General features: G+C 42.1%; 2 protein-coding genes across 4 annotated transcripts in view; both read right to left on the reverse strand.

Moving 5' to 3' along the window:
- Nucleotides 1-3,161, reverse strand: part of PABPC1L (poly(A) binding protein cytoplasmic 1 like) — a 32,446-nt gene extending 29,285 nt beyond the window's left edge. For both annotated transcript variants that reach the window (XM_032263619.1, XM_032263618.1), the window contains exon 1: nt 1,374-3,161. In XM_032263619.1, the coding sequence (XP_032119510.1) occupies nt 1,374-1,566 (193 nt within the window). In that variant the 5' untranslated portion in view covers nt 1,567-3,161. The remainder of the gene's footprint in view (nt 1-1,373) is intronic.
- A 348-nt stretch (nt 3,162-3,509) lies between these two features.
- On the reverse strand, nt 3,510-25,549 carry YWHAB (tyrosine 3-monooxygenase/tryptophan 5-monooxygenase activation protein beta). Of its 2 annotated transcripts, XM_032263622.1 has the most exons (7): nt 25,388-25,549; nt 23,528-23,621; nt 10,142-10,443; nt 7,909-8,032; nt 6,842-7,005; nt 5,574-5,669; nt 3,510-5,291 (listed from the first exon to the last, which is right to left on the reverse strand). In XM_032263622.1, exons 3-7 carry the CDS (start codon nt 10,439-10,441, stop codon nt 5,235-5,237), a joined length of 741 nt encoding a protein of 246 aa, XP_032119513.1. In that variant the 5' UTR covers nt 10,442-10,443; nt 23,528-23,621; nt 25,388-25,549; the 3' UTR covers nt 3,510-5,234. The 2 variants fall into 2 exon arrangements, with proteins under 2 accessions (XP_032119513.1, XP_032119512.1); XM_032263621.1 differs by lacking the exon at nt 23,528-23,621 and having other exon boundaries at nt 25,388-25,518.
- Nucleotides 25,550-26,697: the final 1,148 nt, after the last annotated feature.

The following is a 26,697-nucleotide window of genomic DNA, read 5'->3' on the forward strand; positions in this document are numbered from 1 at the left end:
TTGACCTCGTGATCCGCCTGTCTCAGCCTCCCAAAGTGCTGGGATTACAGGCATGAGCCACTGCACCCGGCCTTTTTTGTTTTTGTTTTTGTTTTGAGATGGAGTCTCGCTCTGTAGCCCAGGCTGGAGTGCAATGGCGTGGTCTCGGCTCACTGCAACCTCTGCCCCCGGGGTTCAAGCTACTCTCGTGCCTCAGCCCTCCCCAGTAGTGGGGATTACAGGCGCACGCCATCACATCCAACCATGGTTTTTTTTTTTTTTTTTTTTGAGACGGAGCTTCGCTCTTGTTACGCAGGCTGGAGTGCAATGGCGCGATCTCGGCTCACCGCAACCTCCGCCTCCTGGGTTCAGGCAATTCTCCTGCCTCAGCCTCCTGAGTAGCTGGGATTACAGGTGCGCGCCACCATGCCCAGCTGACTTTTTGTATTTTTAGTAGAGACGGGGTTTCACCGTGTTGACCAGGATGGTCTCGATCTCTTGACCTCGTGATCCCCCCGCCTCGGCCTCCCAAAGTGCTGGGATTACAGGCGTGAGCCATCGCACCCGGCTTATTTATTTATTTTTTGGTTATCACTTAAAGAGCGTATACGAGGTACCAAGTGATACAAGAGATACTTCATATACACACCAGTTCTCCATTCTTTATGCAATTGGGGAATAAGCCTTAGCCCCATTTTGCAGATTAAAAGGTGCAGAGGGTGAAGGCTTCCCCAAGTTTACACTCTAGTGGCAGAACGCGCTTGAAACCCGGTTCTCTGATCTTCATCTTCTCTACTCAACAGAAGTGCAGACAAACTCATCGGACAAGCTCTAATCAATCCTATCAGCTCTGAGAAAGCGGCCTGGAGGCGGCAGTTTTTCAGAGCCCGTGCAGGTGGAAGCACCCAGTGTCGACCTTACGTCTCGCTAGGAAAGGCCTGGGCCCGCAGCTGGGAGCCTCCCCGCTCACCAGCTGTGTCGCCTTGGGCATCTTCCTCACCAGGTGGTTTGAATCTCTCATCCTCACAAGCACTCCATAAGGCAGCTAGGACCGCCATTTTCCAGACAGGCGTCTGAAGCTCAGAAAGGTCGAATTACTTGCCCAGAGTCACACAGCTGCTGGACTTCTATCCCAGATCCGCCTGACCCCTGAAGCCCGTAGCTGTTTTCACTCGACCCTAATCTCTCTCCTCTGTAGAGGAATAGCAGTAAACCACACGAACTGCCAATTCCCATCTCAAGGACCCGGCCTCTGCCAATGCCCTGTATCTTTGAACCTCAGTTTTCCCAGCTGCAAAGTGTAAAATGAAAACGTGGCGGCCCAGTTCTGGCTTTTGTCTGCCCGCCTGCCTGTCCGTCGGTCCGTCCCCTCCCGCGCCACCCCTGGGGCTCACCGTCGGCGGGCTGCTGGAAGTTGATGTAGGCGTAGCCCAGCGAGCGCCGGGTGGCCACATCGCGACACACGCGGATGGACAGGATGGAGCCGGTGGGAGAGAACTTCTCGTAGAGCATTGCCTCAGTCACGTCGGGGTGCAGATCGCCCACGTAGAGCGAGGCAAGCGGGTAGCCCGAGCCGCTGGCGTTCATGGTGGGCAAGAGGCCGGGGCTGCAGAGCAAGCAGGAGCCGGGTCATCCAGCGGCCCCACGCTCACCCGGGCCGGAGCCTTCCCTCTCGGGCGCGGGCCCGCCCCTTCCCTTTACCGCCCCCTGGTCCCCTGAGCACCAATCGTGGGCGCGCTCGGGCGCCCCACCCCAGGATCCCTCCTGGGCCCGCACCCCACCTGCGAGCGCTTGGGGATCTAAAAGCTACAGGTGGGGATACCTCTGACCCCGCCCTGGGAGGCGGGCAAAGCCTTCAACCTGACCTTGAGCATGGCTACGTGGGCTTGAGTGGAGCTCTCAAAACCCCCGCAGTTTTGAAAGGACCGAGGACTGGGACGGAAAGGACGCAGGGGACTGGGTTCTAACCCTAGGTCATCGTCTTTGTGAACCCGTTTCTCTTCTCTGTAAAATGGGAACGACTCCCTCCTGACAAGGATGAAAGGAGACCCAGACCGTGCTTTTTGCTTTTCACATACAAACGGAATTCGGAACTGTTTGTATGTGAAACGCAAAAAGCACTGTTTCAAAGCTCGTGTAGAGAATTTTATCCTGCTCCACTGAAGATTTCTTGCACCAGAGCCAGATCCAGTCCTACCGGAAATGACTTTCAGACGGACTGGAGGATCCTTGTGAGAACTGGGGACCAGTAAGACCTTTCTTGGTAATGGCTCATATTACCAAGACCTCTTCCCGGGATATTCTCTGTGCCCCGAAGCCATTACACATCCATTACACCAGGGAGGTTCACCGAGTTACTTGTGACTCAGCCTCAATGGGGACAGTTGGGACCTAATAGCAGAACAAGACCTAAATGGAACACACTGTCGATCTGCGCTTGCAGCCTCAATCTATCTGTGGTATAAGGACGTTAAAAACAACTACTCCATTGTGCACCAATATTTGTTTCCCTCTGATAGAGGACTTTCCTGGTCTCATTGATGCAACAAAGTAGATAGGCCCCCACTGACCTCCGTGTGTGGCTTCAATATGTGGAACAGCACCCAAACTAAGCACAGAAGGAGCCCATCTGGCTGCCCAGCCTCAGAGTAGCAAGGAAGCACCAATTCTAATCTCGGGCTAAAAATGACCCTTCTATCCTGATTTTTTTTCTCTCCTTGTGGTAGTATGGATGTTTTCAGAAGGGGCAAATCCCGTGAGGAACCAGCTCTGCAGGCCACCATGCAGTGTGAAGACAGGCAAGACAGCAGCTTGCTGATAACCAAGCCTTATGCAACCACAGGTTACGTTTCACTGGCTTATTACACCAGGGTTGAAAAATGGGGAAGGGGTAGGGGATTGAATACAATGCAAAATAACTGCCCATACCAAATCTCAGAAGTCACTAAAGAGGACCTAACACCTGCATGGTTTGTTGCAGAAGGCAGACAGAGATCAAGAGACGAGTGGAAAGAGGCTGTTTAATGAATGGTAGTTTCTTCCCCTTTATAACACCTTGACGTCTGGTTCTAAATAATGAAATAAAACTGTTTACCTATTTTTAAAGAAAAGAGCCAAAAATGAGTGTGATCAGGATAGTTAGCTAGGTCTGGTAGCAACAGAGGTGGTGGTGACACATCAATTCACAGGCAATTAACTGATAAAATTTTTATTTCACTTTTGAATTTTTACACTTTTCCTGATTATTCTGTGTAAGATGAAACTAGAACTGTTTAAAAGACATACACAAATCTAGTACATCAATAACCGGGGATTTTTCTTTTTTTGCTATACTATTTTCACAACCACGGGTGTGCTTGCTAGGCAATATAACCATCACAGAAGCAAACATTAGGCAGAATACTGGTAAGGAAAAACAAAGCAAGAAAAGAGCTACCAGATACACAGACAGGCTTGGTTCCACATTCACTGCTGCATTTTCAAGCGCCAAGTATTAACTGCACATTTTTGTTCAGCTAGGAGGGATTTTTTTTTTTTTTTTTGGTTTGTTTTAAATCAGTGCATGAATGTTTCTTTTCTCATTTCAGCAGATGGACAAACAGATGGACTCTACAGCTAGGTGGAATATTAAAGGTAGAGGGGTGATACTGTGAGACTGACAGGCCTGACTACTCCCAATTCTCTCCACTGCAGTGTCCACACAACTTCCCTGAATACAGGGTCTCCTTAAAACACATCTGAGAGCTTAGCTGGATGAGTGCACTTGGGAAACCTGGTGACAGGCACTAAAAAGCATGATCCACGCCAGCCTCAATATAGGGAGAAATCATGGATATTTAAAAATACTTTTTTGATTCAGATCCTAGTATGACTGAAGAGCAACACTGTGTGGAGAACTGGAGGAAGACAGCTCTGGTGCCAGAAGCTCTTCTCAATCTTTAAAGCCAGGCTTGCTCACCAAGGTGCTCAGTAATGTCTCTTACCCCTGCCCATATATAGCATTAAAAAGTCAACAAAAGACAGATAAAGATAGAATTCAAAAAGGAAAAAAAAGTAAGGAAGCAGAGGGACAGAAACTTAGGAGAGAAGAGAAAACCAAAGTCAATAGTCAAAAAGAATGGTGGGAAAGAATGTTTAGATTCAAAATTTAAAAGCCCCGAGCTATGAAGAACCTGAAAACTGAGAGTACTCCTCAAGTGAAAGGCAATCTCTACAGAACATCAATCCTTTTTTTTTTTTTTTTTTTCTTTTGGAGATGAGGTCTCGCTATGTTGCCCAGGCTGGAGTGCAGTTATTCACAGGTGCAACCATAGGGCACTGCAGCCTTAAACTCCCAGGCTTGGCGATCCTCCTGCCTCAGCCTCCCAAGCAGTTGTGACTACATGCATGCACCACCATGCCTGACTCAGAACATTATTTTTAAAGGTATTAACCAGGAAACAGATAAGGTCACTCATAAAACACACGGCTTTTTTCTTGAGCTCAGTGTTAACAATGAAAATAGATCCCACTATTGAAGCACAAGTTGCAAACTGGTAACACGGTGAACATACTGCTGCAGGAAGAGGGGTTTAGTCAGGTGCATTATGTGAGCACTTGAACTTTTCAAGGTGTCATAAGCCAGTTATCTGCCACAAAGAATTTCAATTTCAGGATTCAAGTTTCCTCAGAGGAAGTCACTGTGGATATTTGTGGTCATGAACTTTTGAGTGGCAACAGCCCCAACAGGTCAAGTGTCTTTAAGTTCCAAACAACAGGCAGCATTACTGTGAATTACCATTAAACTCAAATGCCAGGTGATGTGTGTCTCACTCCAAGTTCCAGCATCACAATATAATCTCTATAACTTTCTGTACAACTTTACAATGGAATTGTCTATTTCAATGATTGTTTTGACATCAGATTAAACTTTCCAAAAAGTTACACATAATTCGGGTCTATTTTTTCTACCAGTAAGAGTTCCGCTAAATTACAAAACCCCATAATCACAGTGTTCAGTTTAAAAAAAAAATTAAACACACAGTAATCCTGTCAAATGTTAATCAAAATCAAAACTTCAGAATGCCGTGGCATTTATGTGACCAATCTGAGTTTTAGATACAAATACCAGCTGTTTATCCCATGAACCATTTTTGCTAGGCTGAGGCTGTGAAAAATCGAAAGTCGACGTACAATTTTTTTTTTTTTTTATCGCACAAGGGATATGTGTGGAGGGTACAGAGTGACACTGAACAAATCACGAAGCATGAGAAACATTAGTTCTCTCCCTCCCCAGCATCTCCTTCGTCTCCCTGGTTTTCTGATGTCCACAGCTGCAAGAGACAGAAAGCATAATCAAAGCAGGGTTACTAAAAGTTACCTAGGTAGGCAGCCCAGTATGCAATATCTTATCTCACTCAAAGTTTAAAATTATTCCTGTGTCCCTGCAGGGATGACTGCAAAGGTCAGAACTTCAGCAGTCATTTATAGCCAATTTAACAACTTAACACTGTAACTACATTTAACAGGGTACAAATCCCCTCTCGAAGATAATAGTGAATTATTAAGTAGGTGAATAGGAAAGAGACTATAAACCCTGTGGAAGTAGTACTTACAGTGAGATTGTCCCTAAGTAACTGCATAATCAGAGTGCTGTCTTTATAAGACTCTTCATTCAGTGTATCCAATTCAGCAATTGCTTCATCAAATGCCTAAAACAAAGAGCCTTTAGCAAAGAATTCACAAGTTCTCTGGAGCTAGTTAGCCCACTTTTTTTTTTTTTTTTTTTTTTTTTGCTAAGTGAATTTCTCTTCTTCTACAGTACTTTGGGGGAACCTAGACTATTATTACCCTGTTTGTTAGCTGTTTCCAGCAAAAGTATAACGCATGTTTACAAAGCACCAACCAACGACAGAAATTCCTAGATAAGAACTTTGCTGTACCTAATAAGTAAGCAATATTACTGCTAACCCTGGCACAGTCATTCTGGGCAAACTCAGGTGATTTTTTGATTACCAAAGACATTTCTAGCAATCTACTATTTATTTTTTTTAAACTAGAACTCAAAAGGTCGGTATATAAGGGATAAAGTGAACCTCACATCACTAAATCTGATTTGATTAAATGATGAAACTTTAAGGCACCTTTTCCAAATAAAATTTTTAAAAAATAATTGTGTGCATTTTGAGAGACTACAAAAAATATGTAGAAAAGGCCAAAGGAAGAATATAGGAGGTAATCTAGCACACAACAAGAATGTGACGTGTATTTCTTTTATACAACCATTACGTCAAATCTTGGCACAAGAATGACAATGTATATAACCAAGGCCCAAAGCTTGGTAAGAAACAACAAACTGGCTGGGATCACGCCTATAAATCCGAGCACTTTGGTAGGCTGAGGATCACCTGAGGTCGGAGTTGGAGATCAGCCTGACCAACACAGTGAAACCCTATCTCTACTAAAAATACAAAGTTAGTCGGGCGTGGTGGCACATGACTGTAATCCCAGCTACTCGGGAGGCGGAGGCAGGAGAATCACCTGAACCCGGGAGGCAGAGGATATAGTAAGCCAAGACACACCACTGCACTCCAGCCTGGACAAGAGTTTTGTCTCAAAAAAAAAAAAAGAAACAACTACATTCACCTGGAACTTTCTACAACCACCTTCCCCAAAAATAGTAATCAAACAAAAGTCAGCAGAAGGTATTGAGAATGAATTTTAAAAAGTAACAGATCTGTATTTACCTCATAAAAGATACACTCCCATCCCCAGAAAAGCTTTCAAAAAGGTCCAAGACAATGAGTATGTTCAGGAAAAAAAAGAAGTTAATAACACAAGCATTGTTTTGCTATGGTCAGAAATCACAAAGGGTCTTTCTCACCGTTTTTGCCAGGCTGCAGGCCTTTTCAGGAGAGTTCAGAATCTCGTAGTAAAAGACTGAGAAATTAAGTGCCAGACCAAGTCGAATTGGATGTGTAGGCTGCATTTCTTTCTTACTAATTTCAAATGCTTCCTGGTAAGCCTGCTGGGAGTTCGACACAGTGGCTATAAGATAAAGATGAAAATATTTAAGGATTGGCTCTTTCACAGATATCACACATTGGACCAACTATTAAATTATTTTCTTAATCCCAAATTGGGCAAGAGCAATGACCTATCAAATGAGGTATCAGTGTCTCTGCCAATCAATTTTACATTTGTTAGATATTTATTCTAAACCAAGTTGTAGATTAAATGCTTTGGGGAAAAACAATTATGATGAAGTCTACTAAAGCATTTAAGAAATACAGATAGAACCTTTAACAATACAGAATGTGAAAAACAATATGCTCTAGTGCAAAGATCACAGGCTTTAAAGTTAATAGATCCAAACTTTAATTCCCAAGTATTATTCCTTAAGTCTGTGGCTAGGGGCAAGTAAAAACCTCCACAAACCTCAGTTTATCAGAAAAATGGGCAGCCTGACATCTAATTCATATGGTTGTGCGAAGAATAAGTGAGACTTGAAAGTACTTGGCACACGGGCACTTGATAAATTGTGGTTATGATTATCACCATCATAGTAAAACGTGTGATAAAAGAAACGCATCACTATGGTAGTTTCATACCATCAAGTATTTTAAAGTTTCACCACTAAATAGAGAGCTAACAAATAATCCTTAAGATAAAAATCTTTTAAAATATACTACACACCAGATTTTTAATGTCCTCCATATTTCCCTATCAGATAAATATTTATTTGCCCATCCATCACCCCCATTCATCACAATGCTGTGGTCTTTTAAATTCTTAGTACTGCAACGTTGGTGTCTATAGCAAACAGACAAAGCAAAAACTGTTAAAAGTCACTGTGAACAAAAACATAAAAACAAACAAACAAACAAAAGTCCCTGTGAAAGCAGACTGGCTCCATTACTGGTCAAATTTCTTTTCAAAGGTATTACTTACTTTGTTTGTTGTCTCCAGATGCCACTTCAGAAAGATACCTAAAATAATCTCCTTTCATTTTCAAGTAGAACACCTTACTTTCAGGTTGTGTAGCATTGGGAATAAGATATTTGTCCAACAGTTCCTAAAAAATGATTCACATTGTTGAGAATTTAGAATTACTCACAGGATGTTAAAAAAACTATGTTTGAGATTCAAAATACACTACTGCTTCTAAATAATTTTTTAGAAGATTAAAAAAACACCAATTTTTCATCCAAGCTACTAAATGTTGTTTAGCCCAGGTCATAATAGCAGATGCCTGTATTCTTCTGTTAAAAATCACTTTGACCATCCATAGAGGATAATTAAAGTACAGCCATGCAATGAAATGCTTTGTAAGCCTTTAAAATGATGCAGAACTACACAGATAATGGAAAGGCTCTCCAAAGAAATCTGAGTGAAAAAAAGCAGATTATAAATACCACAAGAATCCTATTTTAACAATAAGATACCTATGTGTACATGCTCACAAATACCTAAGGAAAAAGCCTGGAAGGAGGATGTTAATAATGGTTCTCTGGGTGATAAGATTAGAAGTGATTTTTACTTTCTTATTTATATTCTTCTGATTTGTTCTCCCCACCCTTTTTAAACCCATAAACTTGTATTACTTCTATAATTAGAGGGGGAAAAAGTATTTCCCTGGGAGTAAAAAGGTGATAACAGAGTAAAACTGCTAAGAACTAAGTTTAGAATCAATCTGACCTGGGTAGAAATCCCTCTTCTGTCACTTATCTGTATGACTCTGGACAAATTACCTAATCACCTTGAGCCTCAGTTTCCTAAGCTATATGAGGGATCATCTTCTAGGGTATAGCCATCTTCTAGGGTAGTTATAATGATAAGTTGACATACATAAAGCGCTTAACACGTTGCCTGGCACGCAGTAAGCACTCAAAGAGTAGCTAATACTATTAATAATAAATTCCTTTAAACATGTATGCTTACAACAAAAGTAGTTCTGAAGGAGTCCAAGCTTCGTATACAGAGCAATATTTTCGAAGAGTTGTTTTAGAATGTGGCATCCTGAAAAACTGGTTAAGAGGCAGTAAGTACCAAGCTCTTCTTCACCTTCTTTCAGATGCTCTTAAAAGTTGATCTACATTTCATGAATTATGGACTTTCTTGCCCTTGGAATGCATGACACACTTCATCTGAATACCAGATGTACCTAACATTCAGGAATTAGTGCACCATTAACAAACCCCCAAATTATCAACAGGCAACAAATTTAGCCATGACACTCTTATGCCATGAGTCTAATAAAAACAGAAGCTCAATGCAAAGCTTACTTATAAAGGGATTTAATCAACCAAAGTGAAAAGACGCAAGGGGCGGTAGTCATTTTTTAATATTCTTTGTAGAGAGACAGTGTGTAACTCCTAATGGGTTAGGGATGAGGGGTGCTGCCTGATGGCTGACAAGCTTTGTACTGGTTTTCAAAAGAAAGGAGTCATGGGCAGTAATTCGGAAAGGCGGCCAGCAGGGGAGGAGGTAGATCCCCAAGTGTGAATTCTTTTTCCCTTTTCAAAGCAGCCCTCACTCTTCATTTTTACCTGATTTCAACTGTTAGAAAAATGTTCCCAATGGGCTCAGGATGTGGGGGAAAGACAATATGACTGTGATTTGTTTTAGAGTATGTACCTCTCCCATTCAATCTCAAGCGGTGGCCAGAGTGAATCAATCATCTGACTAAGGCTTATGTAAAACACAAGAAAGGAGAATCCCCAAACCACTCTGAATTTGGCTCTGGAACACATGCTCAACTTGATGGATGTGCCCAACTTTCAGACCAAAGCAGGACTTACAGCCCGGCCTTTTTATTTCCCTCTGCTACTGGAGATGACATCACTACTCAGACTAATATACATAATAGCCTATCTGTGGCTGTATCTATTAAAATCCTTTCTATCTGGACTCAATTTTAAAAGATGGAAGGAGGCTGAATAAATGTTACTGTTTTTTCACAGGTCTTTTTGATAGGAGAGGAAAATATCTCAGAAGTGATGTACAACCTCTGATCAGGCAATAGGTGATAAAAATTACATGTGCTTAAAAATTAGTTGTAAATGGCTGGCAGCTTTCCAGTATATTCAGACGCCTCTCTCTCATAAGCTGTTTTGAGAATCTGCATTTATACATTAATACTATTTAGAAACCACTGTTCAAAACAGAAGCACTGGCCTCTTACCAGAACATCATTGCAGATGTCCTGCAGTTCTGCCTCTATCTTCTCACGGTACTCTTTGCCCATCTGCTGCTTCTTCTCATTTCTCTCTGTTTTCTGCTCAATGCTGGAGATGACACGCCAGGAAGAGCGGCGAGCACCTACCACATTCTTGTAGGCAACAGAGAGCAGATTTCTCTCTTCATTGGAGAGTTCATGCCCCTGTTCTGTGACTGCCTTCATGGCTGCAGCCATATCATCATAGCGCTCAGCCTGCTCAGCGAGTTTGGCTTTCTGTACCAGCTCACTTTTATCCATTGTCATTCCTTAGAAAAAGAGCAAGACAAAAAGAGAGAGCAAATGTCAGGTTCCGGGGCCCAGGAAACATATGGGTGAATCTTCTTCCAACCCATCTGGAAAGAAGCAAACTAAATGTGAAACATCCAGTTCCAAATGCCATCAACAATACTGATCATATATTGAACACCTTTGGGGTTAGGTACTTTGCTAAAGCCTTTTTGTTATTTCAGTCAAGTAGTCTTCCCAACTGTCCCACAGGGTAGGCATGTTCATAACTCCTTTCCCCTTCTTAGGGGTGGAGAAATGGAGGGTCAGAAAAAAGGCAAGTGGTATGTCCAAAGCAACATGCAAACAGATGGAGAGCCAGAACTCAAAACACATTTTTCTGTCTCTAAAGCTTTTGTTTTCCTCCATTAGCCTAATTCACCTGCTCAGCACATACAGGCTGCTTAATAACTATCTCTTTAGAAGTTTATGCTTACTCACCAAGTGCGGCAGATCACACCTGCAATCCCAGCACTTTGGAAGGCCAAGGCGGGTGGATCATGAGGTCAGGGGTTTGAGACCAGCCTGGCCAACATGGTGAAACCCCATCTCTACTAAAAATATAAAAAATCAGCCAGGTGTGGTGGTGGGTGCCTGTTATCCCAGCTACTTGGGAGGCTGAGGCAGGAGAATCGCTTGAAACCAGAAGGTGGCCGGAAGGTGGAGGTTGCAGTGAGCTGCAATCACGCCACTGCATTCCACTCTGGTGACAGAGTGAGACTCCGTTTCAAAAAAAAAAAAAGTTTATGCTTACTATATGTCCTTGACTCTCTCAGTAATTGTCTGGTTTGTTTGTCTTAATGACCTGAAGCCAACTATATCCTGTAATACAGGATGTCCTCTCTTCACTGTCCTGTAAGGAACTCTAGTTTCGACTAAACCTGTTGCTTTCCATAGCATAGGAAAAAGTAAGTATGATGATTGTTTCAACCAATCGTGAAGCAAAAGAGGATGATTTTACACAATCTATTTGGCTGCACCCATCAAGCAGCAGACACTGAAAGATGGGAAAGATTATTATCGTATCTTCTGTAATTTGCTTTGTTACCAAGACACACTGTACAGGAAAATAATATAAACTAAGGGCAGTCAGACTTGGGCTCTATCTAGCACTGGCTCTGCTTCTTACAAGTGGTATGACCTTGGTTAAATCACTCAACCTGAGAGCTTCTTTCTTTTTTTTTGAGACAGTCTCACTTTGTTGCCAGGCTGGAATGCCATTGGCACAATCTTGGCTCACTGCAACCTCTACCTCCTGGGTTCAAGCGATTCTCCTGCCTCAGCCTCCCAGGTAGCTGGGACTACAGATGTGCACCACCATGCCCAGTTAATTTTTGTATTTTTAGTTACAGATGGGGTTTCACCATGTTGGCCAGGATGGTCTTGATCTCTTGCCCTCGTGATCCGCCCGTCTCAGCCTCCCAAAGTGGTGGGATTACAGGCATGCGCCACCGCACCCAGCCCAGTTTCTTTTTACTGGGCAGTAAGAACACTACCTAGGGCTGGATGTGGTGTCTCACACCTGTAATTCCAGGAGTTCAAGAATATCCTGGCAAGACAGTCTTAACACAGCAAGACCTCATCTTTACAAAACAAGAAAAAATTAGCTGGGTGTGGTGGTGTGCACCTGTAGTCCCAGCTACTCAGGAGGCTGAGGTGGGAGGATCACTTGAGCCCAGGAGTTCCAGGATGCAGTGAGTCATGATTGTGCCATTACACTCCAGCCTGGGTAACTGAGTGAAACCCCTGTCTCAAAATACAAATAAACAAAAAACACTACCAACTCTTTTATTAGACCTGTTAAGAGGAAGAAACAGCCTGATACATGTGAAAGCACCTTGAAAAGTATAAAGCATTATATAAATATATCAGGCACTAATTTTGTATATGGTACAGACTGTAAGAGAAAGTGGTATATAGTAAGATGTACAGCAACAGGATCTCAAACCACAACTGAATTCACCTGAACCATAACTGTGTTATTTCAAAAGTTTTTCTGAAATAGACAAAAATCCTAGTGACTTCAGTTTATCAATTTCAAATCCTCTATATACACCAATCAGTGAATATCTCTTATCAACTCACCACAGTCAATTCCCCACTGCAATAATCGCCATTTACAGTGTGGCAATTTTAATAAGTAATTTGGATGAAATAACTTAAAAGTTATTTACTAAACAAGAAAAGTTAATTTTATGTACTGTTGGTTTAAATATCAATGTATCAATCTGTGCCACACAATGTAAAAACAGGTTAATATCTTTAGGTATAAAAACATGAAATACTACTTTAAACAGCAGTAGTAATATCAGGGTTTTGTTTTGTTGTTTGAGACGGAGTCTTGCTGTCATCCAGGCTTGAGTGTAGTGGCACAATCTCGGTTCACTGCAACCTCCACAGTCCAGGTTCAAGCAATTCTCCTGCCTTAGCCTCCCAGGTAGCTGGGATTACAGACACGCGACACTATGCACAGCTTACTTTTCTATTTTTAGTAGAGACGGGGTTTCGCCATGTTGGTCAGGCTGGTCTTCAACTCCTAACTTCAGGTGACTTGACGGCCTTGGCCTCCCAAAGTGCTGGGATTTATAAACATGACCCACTGCTCCAGCCAATGGTTTTTTTTTTTTTTTAATTTAAGATGGAGTTTCACTCTTGTTGCCCAGGCTGGAGTGCAGCGGTGTGATCTCGGCTCACAGCAACCTCCACCTCCTGGGTTCAAGCAATTCTCCTGCCTAAGTCTCCCTAGTAGCTGGGACTAAATGCATGCACCACCACACTCTGGTAATTTTGTATTTTTAGTAGAGACAGGGTTTCACCATATTGCTCACCATGAACTCCTGACCTCAGGTGATCCACGCACCTCAGTCTCCCACAGTGCTGGGATTATAGGCATGAGCCACCACTGTACCTGGCCAAAAATGATTTAATTTTAAAATAGCAAAGAAAGTATGACCTCCACTTACCTGGCACTTCCTAAAAGTGATTTGATGTCACTGGCATTTCCTAAAAGTGCCAGGTATACGAGAGAGAAGTCAACTTTCAGTGATTCAACAAACTAGAAAATTTCCCGTCTGTAGACTAATTCAAGGTTAGAAGTCACTCTTACAGGCCCACTTCAAAGTTCATAAAACAGTACCTGTGCAACTCTACCTACAAATGACTCCAAATAATAAAGTACTGGCCAAAAGTCAATTCAGAGCTAAGCCATCCCATGCGGCATCATAATGGGGTAATAAAGGATTTCCACTGCTAAATAATGCCATCAACCTCTTCAGCTCTACTAGGCCCCAAAATTAAGTTACCACCCCCACTTACTTCTCTCCTTCTCGAGCTTTAAAAATTAAATCATACTACTCCAAAGAATCTTGACTATTCATCAGTGGGACCTCCCAAATATGCATTCCCTATGCCCAAAATAAAATGTGCCCTTTCTGTTTGGGGCCAACTGTTTTAAGCTTCTTGGAGATTACTGCAAGATTTCGTAAGAGATGCAAAACCATTATGACTGAATGCACACCTTTTTAAAATCTGTATCCATTCAAATTTTTTACATTACACACATATAGAAACAACTTACACCAACCAAAATCCATAGCTAAATATCCTGATGGCTATTGCTTACATAACTTTTGACTTATATAACATGGATTTTGAAGCAGCTAGACCAATTTCAACAGGAAATGGGTTACACAACACCCAGCAGTTTGGAGGAAGGCAGCAAACAAAGGAGAAATGAAATTGCTCCCATTTCTACATCTACAAATCTCCACCCATAATCTTGCCCTAGTGGCACCGCTTTCAGTCATTCATTATCTACAGCCCCCTCCATGCCTTTTGCTGTAAGACCCATTTTCCTATAACTTTGATCAAGTCACTTCCTGCTCAAAATTCTTTAAAGTTCCCTGATGCCAAAAGCAGAGTCAGATTTCCTCCCTGATCAGTGAAAACTTGCCAACCTATCTTCCAGAACCCCACATCATGCCTTCCACATCATATGTGCGTCTGCCAAAATGGTTTTCTTATATATACAAAGACACTTCTCTATCTTTGCTCACCAAGCCGCTTCCTCTACCTGGAATGTCTTTTCCCAAATTTACTCTGCATACAAGATTCTTCCCAGTGTGGCTCAGATACCCATCCCTTCCATGAAGCCTTTCTTAAGCTGTTAAAGCCATAGCCACATGTGGCTATTCACTTAAAATGTGCCACATAATGAAATCATAATGCTTTGTTCATAATGGGTTAAGTAAAAATAAACAGAATTTCACTTTGTAAAATTATTTTAATTCAGCTACCAGAAAAATTTAAATTACATGCGGCTATTTCTATTGGACAGCATTGCTCTAAGACGAATATATTCTCACAAAGCATTTCACTGATACCTGTCAATGTCTTACCACGTTTCTTCAGTATTAAAATTACTTGTATACTAAAACTACTTGTAGAGTATCTCCTATTTCCCTTCCTACCCCATAAGCTCCTTTGGGCATATCTCCCACAGCATCCTGTATATAATTGGTGTGAGCAAATAATATCTGCTAAATGAATGAACTGATCCTGAAATGTAAGCATAAAACTGCAAAGCTGGTAGAGTTCTCTCTTTTCTCAAATAATTCAAAGCAGTTATTTGTCACAAGCATATTAAATCTTCATTACATTTGTACCTAGTTCCTTGGATTTCTGCGCCTTCTCAAATTCAAAGAGTAATTTCAAAATTAGTCTTCCAGTTAAGTACAGTGGATCACATCTATAATCCCAGTGCTTTGGGAAGGCAAAGCTGGAGCATCACTTGAGACCAGAAATTCAAGAACAGCCTGGGCAACATAGTAACACCTTGTCTCTACAAAAAAATAAAAAAATTAGCCAGGTGTGGTGGCTCATGTCGGTGGTTCCAGCTACTTGGGAGGCTGAGATTGGAGGATCACTTGAGACTAGGAGGTCGGGGATGCAGTGAGCCATGATTACACCACTGCACTGGAGCCTGGGTGACAGAGACCCTGTCTCAAAACAAACTAAAAATTACGCTTCCCAAATTACATCTAGTCTTGCCTTTGTCTTTACTCAGTAACTTTCAGTGACTCCCTTTTGGCTACTCCATCAAATCTAAGCTCTACCTGGCTTTCAAACTTTTGACACATTGTCTCCTCTTGTTTGGCTTTCTCACCCACTATTCTCCAACATGTACCTTTCTCTTAGGCTGGCCAGCACCGCATACGCTATGAACATCATGCTCAAACGTGCCTGAAACTGCTTTTTGCAGTTCCCTTCACCTAGAGTGCTCTCCTATTTACTTTACTGCCTACCTATACAAACCCCATGCATCCATCTAGGGCTACAAACCCTTCCCTGACTGCCCTAGCCCTCACTGATTTACCTGGCCTATGACTCCAATATACTTACAGCCTATTACATGGTCTAGGGCTTCTTTATGCCATTCTGTGGTACAAGTGAGTACTGTATCATTTACATCTTTACATGAGTGTGCCCTCAAAGGAAAGCTTCACATATCTTTCATATGTAATATTTATAACTGTGCTAAGCACAAAACTTATATGCAAATGAGTATCAAGTTCTTCCACAAATCACTGGGAGAGCACAAGGAACACAGGGTACCTGTATTGTAGTATAGCCAGAAGGCAGCAGGACTATGCGTCACAGCACAATGTGCCACTACACAGCCATGTGAGCGTGCTAAACCTCAGTCTTCCAATCCATAAAATAAAGATAACAGGATCTACCTCATGAGAACTGCTGTGAAGATGAGAGGCAGGGAATTAAAGAATACCATATGTGGAAATCTTCCTTGAGAAATGCATAGTGCAAAATCAAACTGAAGCGCTATTATTCACTATTACACTGTAGTAGCCCAAAACCATAAGTTTGAATTTTCTTTTCAAATATACAATTTTGTGAGAAGGAAAAGCAGAAGTCTAGATTAATCTTGTATAGGAAGTTAGTATGATACAATGTTAAAATGGACATACATGTTAAGTGTAACTGAAGTTTATCCATTAGTTTCTAATTGAATTTTCTAGGGATACACCGTGATGGTTTTTAATCAAGACCTACTGTTGTTCCAAGTAGGTACCACTAAATGAATGAAGGTCCCACTAAAAATGAAGGCAGCAAGATACTCTTTATTTGCCTCCTAAAAAGTTTTTAAAAGACTACAGTCTCATCATCAAGCCTGGCACCACTACAGAAGCATCAAGATACAAGAGCAGGCAAACTCATTACAAGCCACAGAGGGCCCAACCTTGTAGTAGGCCAAGAGATATTCCTTGTGCTGGGTATATTTCAGGAAGAGACTGACATGCTTGAGAACAGGAGTTCTCCAGCACACCTACATGATGATGATGATGGCTGTCAATCTGTTCTAAGCCACTGGATGAAGCAAGTCAGGATGGGAAGCATTTGTTGATAAACACAGAGAATATTTAGTGAAAAAGTGAAGGCAAATCAAAATATCCAACAATATGTGAATGTTTTAAAAAATAAAGAGACTGGCTGGGCACAGTGGCTCACACCTGTAATCCCAGCACTTTGGGAGGCCAAGGTGGGCGTATCACCTTAAGTCAGGAGTTCGAGACCAGCCTGGTCAACATGGTGAAACCCTGACTCTACTAAAAATACAAAAGAGTTATCCAGGTTGGCGCATGCCTGCCCAGCTACCCGGAAGGCTGAGACAAGAGAATTGCTTGAACTGAGGAGGCGGAGGTTGCAGTGAGCCAAGATTGCATCGCTGCACTTCAGCCTGGGCGACAAGAGTGAAACTCCATCTCAAAAAAAAAGGTGGGGAGGGATAGATGGTCAAGATTACGTAGCCATCAATTAAGAGATTTAATGCCATGAAAAGATTTATTAAATAGCAATGGGGGTAGGGGGAGGAAGCTGCATAATAATATTTCTATAAAATATCCCCTAAAGAACACACAAACATGAACAAAAAGGTTAACACCAAACGGTTAACATTGGTTCTTTCTCCAGGCAATAACATTATTATATCCCCATTTTCTTAGCTTTTTGAATTTTCTTCAGGTATGTACTACTTTTAAAAAAACATTTGGGCCGGGCGCAGTGGCTCACGCCTGTAATCCCAGCACTTTGGGAGGCCGAGGCGGGTGGATCACGAGGTCAAGAGATCGAGACCATCCTGGTCTACACGGTGAAACCCCGTCTCTACTAAAACTACAAAAAATTGGCTGGGCATGGTGGCGCGTGCCTGTAATCCCAGCTACTCAGGAGGCTGAGGCAGAATTGCCCGAACCCAGGAGGCGGAGGTTGCGATGAGCCGAGATCGCGCCACTGCACTCCAGCCTGGGTAACAAGAGCGAAACTCCGTCTCAAAAAAAAAAAACAAAAAAAAAAAATAAAATTTTTTTTTTTTTTTTTTTAAGAAAAAAAGTTGTTTTTCTTTTTAAAAAGAGACCACTAGTACAGATAAAACAGCTATGAAAAATAATTCTAAAGGTACTCACAAAATCGGATTTTCTTCAAAGAAACAAAATCCTAAATCAGATAATAAATGGTGAAAATAAAGGATCTATGAAACAACCTAGCCCCTCTAACTCAATTCTTTTCTCAAGAGACATCTTTCTAGTCAGGGTCAAAATACTGAGAAGTTATTTCCCAGTGGCTACAGCAGATAACCTAGGATAAGAATCAAAAAAGAAGAGAGGAGAGGAAAGGAGGACAGGAAAGAAGGGGAAAGGAGACGAAAGGAGAGGAAAAGAGAGGAGACTACCTATTGTTAATCCGCATTTTTTTAAAAAGGCACTGCAAAGACAGTTAAAAATGACAGCTGTGGCCTTTAGAAGAACTGGCTTTCAGCTATGTTTTGTTTTCAAGGAAAAGAGCATGCTCTATTCTAAAATAATAAGCTTTGAGTTTAATAATTTGTTAGAAATTTCAAATGAGGACTCCATTATTATAAATCAGGAATCACTCAAGCTCTATACATATAAAATATATGGTGGGGTCTGCTTTTAGCAAGCCTTACATACACATCTAAGCTTCTAAAGAGAAAGTAAGTGATTTTTCTACATTTTCACATCATAACTTCTTTGAATCCGTTTTCTCGGTGTTAAAAGCAGGTATTAATAGCTATCAAATAAGATAATGAACATAAAATGGCCATATAATGCTGGTTAAAGGCTCATAAGCTATTCTTATTCTTTATTCTTAAGCTACCTCACAAAAATGTAACACATATAACCCAATGTGTGTTGAAATAACTGCAAAATGAAAAACTACCAATATTTCTAAGAGCTCTTTGGATTGTTCATTGACAGGAATTTAAAAGAAGAAACCAGTGCAGTCCTTCCCTCAGAGAGCTTAAACTCTAGTGGTAGAAACACAAAACAGCACATGCATATCCATTATGCATCAATTAAAAAAAAAAAAAAAAAAAACAACATTTTTAAGGGTTACAGCGCTTCTTGGAAAACCAGACAGAATTAGAGGAAAGAGGTTTAGTTTAAAGGTAACTAGGTCATGACTTAAAAGACATGTTATTAATAAAGTACATGTATGTTTTTCTAGAGGAAATAAAAATCAAAGGCCAAAGTGGATAAAGAAATCACAACAAGTATCAATCCCAAGGAAAAAAAACTGACAGGAAAATCTGAAAAATCTAGGCTCAAATGTTTCAATGAGGTAAGGAATTGATCACATATTCTAAACAGCATTCATAGATGTACCATTCCAGATAGAGTATCCACAGCACTGTAAAGTAGAAGTTATAGTTCTGGAGTCTCTCAGCTGAAGAAAAATCAGATGCCAAGCTACTGAAGGAGGGACTGAGAAAGTCAGTGGGACCAGGTGGTTAGTGGGTGTTACCCAGAAAAAGTCAAGCACTCCTGGCTCTCAAAGAAAACTACTCACTAAAAAACACCCACTCTAAAAATGTCTGTGTGCCATTCTACACATAAAATTAGAGTCCTGTAATAAATTTAATTCCATTCAAACATTTGCAGGTTCTTTGTTAGAAACAACACACAGCATATCTGTAATACAAAGTCACTGGCACTATGTCCAGTGAACACTGAATCTGGAGAGAAACTGCACTTCTGTTATTTCAAAATCCTTTCCCTCTTTCATATCAGTTGTGGAGTATCATTGCTAATTATGTCCAATTAGCCATGATTAAACTTACTGAGGGTGTTAAGTGATAGGCCCAAGGTTACTCATGTGACTTAATGGTAGATATGACAATAAATTGATTTATTGGCCTTAAGTGATCAACCCAAAAGATAACATGTTAATTCTGATCCATAAAGACAGACCAATTGGTTGACCCTATGAATATTCTACGGTCTGGGGCCCACTGACATAATGAGGCCAATCAGTTGGATTTACCAGTACGGCACACCAAGTCCACAGGATATGTGACCTCTGTGAATCTGTTTTCTCATCCATAATACAGGCAAATCTGGGCTGGGCACAGTGGCTCATGCCTGTAATCCCAGCACTTTGGAAGACCAAGGAGGGTGGACCACTTGGGGTCAGGAGTTCAAGTCCAGTCTGGTCAACATGGTGAAACCCGGTCTCTACTAAAAATATAAAAAAATTAGCCAGGCATGGTGGCAGGTGCATGTAATTCCAGCTACTTGGGAGACTGAGGCAGCCTGGAGGCGGAGGTTGCAGTGAGCTGAGATCACACCACTGCAACTCCAGCCAAGGCGACAGAGCGAGACTCTCAAAAAGAAAAAAAAAAAAAAGATAGGCAAATCGACTTATTAGGATTCCTGTAAGGAGTAAACTTGTTTATGATGTAAAACATTCAGCAGTCTCTGCACATTGTAAGCACTCAGATAATGGCAACCACAGTACATTCCACACAAAACTTAAAAAACAAATGGTCAGCCAGTGATGGGAAACTATGTATCTCGTTCTTTTACACATACTATCCTTTCTTTTAAGACTTTTAAAAGAAAGGCACATAACAACTTCCCTATGCCTACTTCTAAAATGGCCCTCATCACAGTTTACTGCAAGTGTCTTTGCTGGCTTCTATACTGGATTGTGAGCTTAAGGTAGGAATAGAGTCGTATCTTTGGACACCCAATGTGGAGCACAAGGCCTAGCACACTGAGTGAGTACTTGATCAACTGATACATTCTTAAAAGGTGAAAAAGCAATTATTTCCTATGTGGACAGAGGAAGGTAGCCCCCAACTGACCTATAAAATACAGACTGCATTTACAGTCTTAGACTGCTTTTTGAAAAAAGCCAGCTCAGCTCTAATCAGGAGGCAACATTATACGTTTTGACCAATATTTTTCAGCTACCAATCATTGTATTTATAGATTCAAACTGAGTTTCAACAAGTCTTTGGATTACTTTCTATCCATCTCCTCCATTCAAAAGTCCAATCAGTTAGCTATACAAAAAGGCAAACCAGCTAACTTGTTTAGTAAATAATAAAAATATCCTTCATTTACGGCCTGCAAAGCACTCATGGATTCCTAGAAACTTATTTGACCCTAAGTATCCTATGAGGCAGGTGACATTGTCCCCTTTTATAGATGCAAAAAGTTAACTCATTCAGAGTCACACAGCTATATATGGCAGATCTGGGATCTAAACCGACATTAATTTTAAAATTAACGCTCTTTCCTTTATGCAGCTCTATCTTCTAAAGATCAATTATGATTTCCAATGGTCACTTAAGGAAAAGAGAGAATTGTCAATTTTTAAAAGAATGATACAAGGTTATCAAAGGAAAATTTTTAAACTGGCCTATTAAGCTAATAGATCTAGCTTTAAAAATAAAAACAAAATCAAGGAGTTACAAACAGCATAAAAACATGCCAAAGACTCATCAAACTGTCAAACAAATTTTAAACAAATTTTTAAATTTACAGTAAAGCTCTTATCTGAGGGCAAATAATAATTATAGACAGAACTCATGTCCATTTTACTGTAGCCTTCAATCTTCTTGTCCTGGTCAAGGATACTCAGAAATAACTTCCTGTTGGTTCTCTTAGGGAAAACAATAAAATAAACTAACCAGTATGGGGAAAACTTATATCATAAAGAACTAGCTAGAATTAAAAATAAAATAAAAAGGTCAACTAACATACTATAATCTAGTGGGAATGACTTGAGGCCACTGATCATTTGCATCTCATTACAAGTATTAGATACACATAACCATACCTCTATTAGAAAATATTTTAGTAGAGAAAGCAGTAATATGATTGGCTTTCAGCACACATATCATGAAACAGAAAGCACATTAAGTCTACGTTTCCTCAAGTATTCCCCTTAGAAAAATTCGCTCAGAATCTAGCTCCAACTGTTAGTTTCTCCATTATGACATACAGGTGACTGCTAAGATCACATTCATATAGAGTAAAAGGATTCTAAAGCTTAAAGGTTGTTATTATATAACCATTAATTTCTTGCCCCCTAACCAATGTGAATTGCCGTCCTTCCCCAGAAAAATGTAGAAACCAAGGAACTTAAAAGTACCTTTACAAGGAAATTTTAGTTCATTCTCTAAGGTACCAGCATTTAAAGGAAAACTCAGTTTGTTGACACCAAAAGAGCACGTAGCACAACAGGATGTCTGAATTTAGAAGTTTCTCTCTATTTATGTAGATATATTTCCTCATTTCCTCCTTGCCACAAAAATAAGGAAAATCTGAACATCAATTCATAAAGTAGTATAATGAACAAAAATTAACGGTCATAACCAAATTCTATTAAAGAACCTAAAATTCTATGACAAAGTAACTGATAACTTTCTCCCTAGTATGAAGCAACTACTAGAAAAAGGGGATTCTTCACAAGCTTGCTTCCTGATGCATGCTAGCAATATCATCCCTAGAGGCCAGAATGGGTATATGCCCCACAAAAAATCGTATTGTATCTATCTTCAAAAATAGCTAATATTCCCATTTAAACGTTTACTTTATTAGGATTTGTGTAAAGAAAAATTAAGGACTAAATGGTATTCTCATAAAACATATACATGTGTTGTTTCTACCACAGGTAGAAATCTATAATATCATTCCTTAGAACCAGATCATCTGGTTTCATTCCTGGTTCTGTCACTTACCTTGTGCTGTGTGTGAAATTTTGGGAAAATTATTCTTCTAAGTGTCTTAGCTTCCTCATCTGTAAAATGGGGCTAACAGTCTTACCCTTCATTGGTTGCTATGAAGACTGAGCTAATATGCTTAAAGTGTTTTTTAAAAAAGGTTAGTACATAGTAAGTACTGTAAGTAGTAACTATTATTATACACTAATTGTCTGATGCCACCGTATCAGTTGGTGAATAAATCACAAACGGATGGATTCTATATAGATGTCCATGAATAGTATACATGCTATGTCTAATCTATACATGTGTATATTCATGCACATGGTCAAATAACATCTACTGAACCTCAACTATATCCCAGATGCTTATTCTCATTATTGAGCTTGCCACGACATAAATATATCAAAGGCTACATTACCATTTGCGCTACACAGATGAGAAAATGATTCAGAAAGACTGGATTTTTCCTGTGTGCAAAATAAAGTCCTATAATAATATATCAGTTTTTGAAAGCAACATGTGTACAAAGCAGGGTTTAGTCTCATCAGATGTTAACTGGCGAGAAAAAGCCTTTAATACTGAACTCTGGGCCGGGCGTGATGGCTCACGCCTACAATCCCAGTACTTTGGGAGGCCGAGGTGGACGGATCACCTGAAGTCAGGAGTTTGAGACCAGCCTTGCCAATGTGATCAAACCTCGTCCCTACTAAAAATACAAAAATTAGCTGGCTGTGGTGGCATGTGCCAGTAATCCCAGGTACTCAGAAGGCTGAGACAGAAGAATCACTTGACCCCAGGAGGCAGAGGTTGCAGTGAGCCAAGATCGCGCCATTGCATTCCAGCCTGGGCAACAAGAGCAAAACTCTGTCTCAAAAAAAAAAAAACAATTTACAGTTTATAAAAAAGTCTTAGTGACAACCCTGGAGATAAGAAAACTAAGAACCAGAGATTGATTAACATGCTGAAGATTCAGAAAGCCAGGAAATACTGCAGGCAAGATTTCAACCAAAATTTACCTGACTCCAAGTCCAGTGCTCTTCCTGTTTCTCTATCCACCGCCAAATGGGCAAAATGCACTTTTTGTTGTGGCCCAAATCTTGGAGACTCTGCCTAGAAAACCAGCATCATGGGAATTTGCTCAGCCTGGTTTTATAGAGGCTGCCTCCCTGATCTATGGTGCTCCAATTCTAAAATGGCTTCAATATAACAAGCACTGTAAGATGGGAAATGTACAAAAGATTACAGGGTAGGAGTCATACTCCAGAGGCTGGCATACCATAAATATTTGCTACTGATGAGTAAGAATATTCAATTTGAAAAAAACTAGGTGTATGGTCTAGGCCAAATCACCTCACTTCTCTAAAGACTTCATCTGCAAGATGGGTGAATGGTTTCTTACCTTACTGAAGGAAGACGCTAAGAAAATAATTCCACAGTTGCTACCGGATTATTAGCCTTCCATTTTGAAGGCCACACTTAAATTTCTAACTTAGGTCCAGTAAGATTGACAGGTTTTATACACTCACACACTACGCGTGGCCAAGGACGGGGATCCAAGAAAAATGAGGGCTCAAACAAATGAGATATCCCTAAGTAAGAAACAGGGTACACTGGAATTCAAAAACAATTCACTAAGAACCAATACTTACATTTCCAATACGAAAATGCAAAAGCTACAGTGTCCAGTTCTATAAACTGCATGTGTCTGGTTTCATAGGAACTGACAGAGAAATGCAGACAATTTTCATATTCTTATAAGTGCTTCACCTTTCTGTTTTGGCTCCTGTGGCAGGCTGATATTATGTTCACAGCATCATCTTGCCAAATTCCATCTCCCACACAGGGCAAGTAAAATCAGAACCTGATGCTATCTAGCCTTACCAAAGAGAAATGCGGTGAAGACAGCGACAATAGACGTGCATTTCACAGAAAGGTTGGCAAACTGCTTACCAAGGCTGCCACCTTTGAAAACCCCATTATATGGGGCTTCTCCATTTGCGGCAAAGATGCACTCATTTTCCCACCTCTTCTTTCCCCTCACCCTTCATCCCCTCTCCCCCGACCAGGAAGCCACCAGGCAAATTTCAGACCGAAAAACGTGCTAACACACAATATGGGGGAGTTCTGGGTGAGGACACAAAAGAATCTGGCGTTAAATGACGGTGTATACCGTGGGAAAATACTCCGATTCTCATCCCCTGATATTTTTTCCTGGGGATCCGGCCTGACTCAGTAACCAGCTCCAATAAATACATTTTCTTGAGTCAAACCCCAATTCCCTTCCTAGGGAATCTTGGGTCCTGCCAGGCTCCATAACCAGTGAAGGATGATGAAATGGTTTTACTCCAAAATGGGAGGGGGTTTTCCCCTTGCTGTTTCCCAAGGTTAAACCCCTTACTCATCCAGGAGGAGTCAAACAGGGGTACTGGGGCTAAAAAAAATTCACCCGCGTTTGAGTAAATTTTAATTTCTGGAAACCGGAAAGCAGGGGTGACAGGGCTGAAGGGGACGGTTCTCGCCTACCAAGGCGCAGGGAGGGGTCGCGTGGGAACCGAAGCAGGTAGTGAGGGAGTATCCGGGATCCCCGGCTCCGCTGTCTCTTCCAGCGCAGTACGGAGCTGTACCCCGCCCGGCCGGCAGGACCTCAGGCGGCAAGGGAGGCCCGAGCTCTCCAAGAGGTAAAGAGCCCGGCCCCGGAAGCAGGGAGGGGCCGCTACGAGGCCTGGCCTCGCGGCCCTTGGCCGCGCCGAGCCGAAGAGGCAGCGCGCCGCTACACCCCGGGGTCCACCTGCTGGGCCGCCGTAGTCGCAGCAGCCAGAGAGGGGCTTCGAGTTTGGGCCCCCGGGGGCCCCGGGCGGGCCCCGCGCCTCACTCACCGTAGGAGGGCTGCAAGGGACAAAGACACTTCCGAGCTAAGCTCCGAGCGAGGTGACTGCTTCCTTCCCAAGCCCACGCCTCAGGCGGTGGCGGCGGCGCTGCCTGCAGTGGCTGCAGCGGCGGCGTCGGCAACAGCTACCCGGGATCCGGAATCCGCGGCGGCGGTGGCGGCAGCTCCACTTCCGCTCCGGCCACCACTTCCGCTCCGGCCCTGGCCGGGCTCCGCCCCGCGCCGTCTTCTCATTGGGCAAGCGAGGCACGGGGTTGCCGCGGCCCCACGGGAGGGGCGCTGACGGAAAGGAGGAGGAGGAAGCGCGGAGGGCAGGGATGCCGCGGCTTGGGCAAGGCCCATGGCCGGGGGAGGGACCCAGAAGGTGGGCGGAGAAGAAGGAAATGGGGCGGGGGAGCCGGAAGAGGCGGTGGGAGGAGAGAGGGCGGAGCTGGATGTGGTCAAGATTAGGGTTGTGTGGAAATAGGGAGAATTAGGAGTTAGGTTTGGGTGGGGTTGCCCTTTCCGCTCAGGCTGGGAACGCGCCAGGGACAGGCCCGTAGACTCGAGGGTCATCGGTTCCCCCTTCACCCCGAAAGTAATCCTCACGGGGTCGAAGGCCGATGTCGGTCCTGTTGCTGTGTCCTTTGGGAATACTGGACCCAGGGAGGAACAGAAATTGCTCGTCCCTCAATGATCACTTAATCCTCCTTTCTATTATTCAGAGTACTTACTTTTTCCTTCTTTGGTAGACTGAAGAGGCCACGTGAAGTGCCAGGAATCCAACGCACAAAGTTCTTTTTAAAAAACCTGTGTAGGGCCGAGCATGGTGGCTCTTGCCTGTAATCTCAGCACTTTGGGAAGCTGAGGTGGTAGGATTGCTTGAGGCCAGGAGTTGGAGCCTAAAATGATCTATGGCCATGCCACTGCATTCCAACCTGGGCGACAGAGTGAGACCCTGTCTCAAAAAATACACAAAAATCTGTGTACATAATTTCTTCTTTAAAATGCCCTCTCCTTGAGGAAGTTCAAGGTAGGAAACAGGCCTCCATTGCTCCCCTCCCCTCCATGACTGCTTCCGCAATTACCAATATTCTACCATTGTACTCCTCTCAAGGTAGTTGATTTTCTTTTCTTTCTTTCTTTCTTTTTTTTTTTGAAACGGGGACTGTCTGTCGCCCAGGCTGGAGTACAATGTCACAATCTTGGCTCACTGCAATCTCTGCCTCTCAGATTCAAGCAATTCTCCTGCCTCAGCCTCCCGAGTAGCTGAGATTACAGGTGCATGCCACCACGCCTGGCTAATTTTTATATTTTTAG

The sequence above is a fragment of the Sapajus apella genome, unplaced genomic scaffold, assembly GCF_009761245.1.
Source record: "Sapajus apella isolate SASKATOON/1434 unplaced genomic scaffold, GSC_monkey_1.0 scaffold137, whole genome shotgun sequence".
Classification (NCBI taxonomy): domain Eukaryota; kingdom Metazoa; phylum Chordata; class Mammalia; order Primates; family Cebidae; genus Sapajus; species Sapajus apella.